This window comes from Myotis davidii, unplaced genomic scaffold, assembly GCF_000327345.1.
Source record: "Myotis davidii unplaced genomic scaffold, ASM32734v1 scaffold580, whole genome shotgun sequence".
Classification (NCBI taxonomy): Eukaryota; Metazoa; Chordata; class Mammalia; order Chiroptera; family Vespertilionidae; genus Myotis; species Myotis davidii.
In genome coordinates, this window is record NW_006293313.1 from 144 (window position 1) to 4,339 (window position 4,196).

At 36.2% G+C, this 4,196-nt stretch overlaps 1 protein-coding gene across 1 annotated transcript in view; it reads right to left on the bottom strand.

Annotated features, from left to right (window-relative positions):
• Positions 1–839: 839 nt before the first annotated feature.
• Positions 840–4,196, bottom strand: part of ARMC1 (armadillo repeat containing 1) — a 26,343-nt gene continuing 22,986 nt past the window's right edge. Inside the window, exon 7 of the mRNA XM_006766986.2 lies at positions 840–2,970. Coding sequence (XP_006767049.1) covers positions 2,779–2,970 — 192 coding nt within the window. The 3' untranslated portion in view covers positions 840–2,778. The remainder of the gene's footprint in view (positions 2,971–4,196) is intronic.

Here is a 4,196-nt window from a genome sequence, read left to right on the forward strand (position 1 = left end):
ACACTTGGTTTTGTTCCCATTGGGTTCGTCTTGCTTTACTTCCTTAAGCATCATGTGACTAATTTTTTAAAAACAGACCTTCTATTGCATGGAAGAACTTGATCCATTAAAAAAAAAAAAAATCAAAGCTAAAAGTATAAATGCCCATGTAAATAAAGCTTGTTTTGCAAAGCTTTATTTATAAATATAAATTGTCTTAAAACAGGATACTTTTTCTCTGAATTTCTGCCTTGAAGTAATGATTCCCTATATATATACTATTTTATCACAATTCTATTATAAAAATCAGGATATTGTAAGTTAATCTTAACTTCATCCAATAGAGCAAGTATTATAACTCTGCCACTTTTAAAAAAATAAAAACCAAATGACAAAATAAATGAAAAGGCAATAAATTGAATAAATCAGAAATAAACACTCCCGGAAAAAATATTACAATCTGGCATTTTCTCCATGTGCCTGTTTTAATAATTAGTACCTTCTACTTATTTTCAGTAATTAAAAACAAATTCTTCACTCATTCTCCTAAAAATATATCTGAGTGCTTGCTACTAGCCAGGCACAGTTACAGACTCTCTCAGTTCTCAAAGAGCTAAGAAGGGGAGAGACACTGGAAAATATAAATTCAATCTAATGTGATAAATGCTATGATGAATATAGGTAAAGAGGCAACTGATCCAAAGCCAGGGGAAGGCAGGTGTAGTACTGGGAAGAAGACAATTAGAAGATGCATGGGGATTAATCGGGTAATGCACCTGCAGGGAGCTAGGAGAAGGTGCCAGGCAGTGTGGATACAAACAAGCTAAAGAGTAATAAATAATGCTTATATCACAAAAATGCAATATCCATTCAATTTTAATTGTTACCTTTTATTATTTTACAATATATTTCAAAAAATGCTGTTACAGTTGCCTTAACTGCTCTATAAGACCTGGAAACAAAAGAACACTTAGAATTAGAACATGGGAACACCAAGCTATAACCACTGTATTGAACCATTGCTACCAAAGGGATGTAGTTTTTTAAATAAGCGGATGTGTGGCAATGCAAAATAAAACACAAGCTTGTTAAAACAGAACAGTAAACTTTGTTTTAATGGCTATTGAAAGGAGGTGATTTTTTTCAACACGTCTGGTTCTGGCAGCAAGTTGTATTATGCATTTAAAGCAATGCATGTCCTGAAAGCTTATATTTTCATTTGTGCGTGTCACCTGACTCAGAGCCCAGACATCTGAAAACTATCTTTCTCAGCACCCTCAATACCCCTCCCTCCAGAAGGTCACAATGTTCAAGATTCTTGTTGGTGAATCATTTTACAATAATTTTTCTCTAATAACACTGGATGCTTTTAATTTTCTCTAAAAGAGAAGCGATGAAAATGCAAGAAACCCCTCCAGGGTCCAATTTTCACTTCACATTCTCCACGCAATAAAATAGCAGCTCTACATGTAGATGAAGAAGAATTTCACTTTCTCCCTATTAGTTTTTAATCGTATTGGCATTAAAATTTATCGGGATTTAGTTAGATTTCCAAAAGGAAAATTTTAGTTGCCAAATATTTCAGAAATGCAATAAAGCATTACATATATGTAATTAGCTCTTATCTAGAAAAAATATATATGTATACATATTTATATTTATTTTTCTTACCTTCACTGAAGTTCTTTTTTTCTGGCTGGACATAAGAAACAAAATCAAGTGGACCAATGCTGGCTTTATTTCTTTATAAGCATTAATTTTTGAGGTTTTTTTTTTTCATTCAATATGACTGCAAGTTCATAATAAATTCACAAAAGGCAATACAAGGAAATACCTACTGAATAGGCACCTACCAAGCATCTCACGTGTTAAGGTTAGACTCTACCAAATGGCACTGCGGCGTTATAGGCATCCAATTTATGTTTTCTTTTTCAAGTTGTCAGTTCTTTACTATTTTATTTTTCTAGCAGGAAATAGTGTGTAATCACAAAATAAGGCCCAGAGACCATTGACAGTTGCTCCCAATATTATGGTGGATGTTAACTCTCAAGAGCTGATATAAACCAAACAGAATAGCAGTCAAACTACATTTGGTCACTTTCAATCTCAATAGCACTTTGCTGATATACACGTTTCCCTCTTCTTGAATGATTGTGTATTAATCATATTAAAATGATAACAAGATTGCAAAGTTGAATTGTATTTTTAGGGGACTGCTACATTCAAATGAATACATTTTAATTCACAAAATGTCATTAGTAATGACCTTTCTATAAACATGGTTGGCAAAATTTTAAAAAGGCACAAAAGGGGGGCAATGAGAAACATTTTCAACTCTTACAGAGTACCAAAACAAGTATCTTTCATGAAGAAAAACAGAGGGAAATGTTCAGTAATTCATGCACAACTTGAGCTTAATAATTTCTCTTCAGAGGTCCTGAGACCTGAGGAGAAAATGAGTTTTCCTAATTAGGTGTTTCATGTAAAATAAAATGTAAAGCTGCACATATAATATGTTGGTTTAATTGTGGACCCATGTTTTTTAAAATGTGAGGCAATTAGACAAAGGAAAACAAAACCAAAATATCTTCATAAACAAAGCAACTCCCCTTGTAGCCTCTGTCCTTTTTACCACTTAGTGGGGCAAAATGTCCAATAAAATGTAAAACGCAGCATACGCAATCATGTAATCTAAAAATTTTCCATGATAACTTATTGCAAATTGCACTTGACAGTTCACCACAACAATGGAAAACTGGCCCCTTGTTCATTCACACAGTCCTTCACCCCAAATTGAAGTCACCAGTAAAATGATCTGGATAGAAAGTTTGCAGCTGTGCTCAGCCAGCTAGCCCCACCCTCCGGGTGGGAGCCCACCCGGGACACTGCCTTGTCCTGCTCCTTCGTGGGGCTTTCATCCTCGGGCAGGTAGTCGGGCAGTTCTGTGTTCTGTTCTACTTCCACAACCATATCCTGGAATGGGACCAGCATCTGACACAGAGAACATGTGAAGTTATTGCAAAATCAACATAATTGATAGACATGTATCAGAAGGGAAAGGTCAACTTTCTTCTCATTCTAATCACCAGTATTTATTTTCAGGGGCTACAGTCCTTTGAAAATGTTCCTCTAACATGAAGGTAGACCCATTTGCTGAGCACTGTGTAAGCGCAGAAAGGCATAACTACACAGGAATAAATGTGTGACCTTTGTCTACTTCAAGATGACAGGGTCAGGAGGAAAGGGGAAGGGAAAGAAGTATAAACTTCCAGTTACAAAATAAGTCACTGGGAGATAATGTATAGCATAGGGAACAGGATCAATAATTTCATAATAACTACGTATGGTAACAGTTATAAGACTTATTGTGAGGATCACTTTGTAAAGTATATAAATGTTGAATCACTGTGCTATACATCTAACACTAATATAATATTGTATGTCAACTATAATTTTTAAAAATTTAAAAATAAATAAACAAGACAAAAGCAGGCTGGCAGATGTGGCTCAGTGGTTGAGCATCGACCTATGAACCAGAAGATCACAGTTCAATTCCCAGGGCACATCCTCTGGTTGTGGGCTTGATCCCCAGCAGGAGGCAGCCGAATAATTCTCATCATTGATGTTTCTATCTCTCTCTACCTCTCCCTTCTTCTCTGAAATCAATAAAAATATATTTTTAAAAAAGACAAAAGCAAGCATCTGGCCCCTTCCAGTTTTGCTCAGTGGTTAAGAGCCCTGGCCCACAGACTAAAGGATCTCAGGTTCAATTTCTGGTCAAGGGCATGTAACTGGGTTGCAGCTTTGATCCACGCCCCGGTCAGGGCTCGTGCAGGAGGCAACCAATTGATGTGTCTCTCTCTCACATTGATGTTTCTCTTTCTCTCTCCCCCTCAACCCCCTTCCTCTAAAAATCAATGAAAAATATCCTTAGTTGGGGATTAACAATAACAACAAAAAGCAAGCCATCTGGCTACTGTGTGGGCCTCTGGAGAGCCACGGAACCTCCTTTCTATGGCACTTCAAATGAGCTGAAGCCATATAGATTCATTTCCCTACCACACAGCTAGTGGAAAGAGCAAGAGGCAAAGCTTTACACTATGTATATTTGCCTAAGGATGGGACTGGAGTTTTATTTTTGGGACTGGCAAAACTAATTAAGGTTAGAAAGGTATTTAAAGACCAATGCATATTAGCATAACCAATGGACACAGACA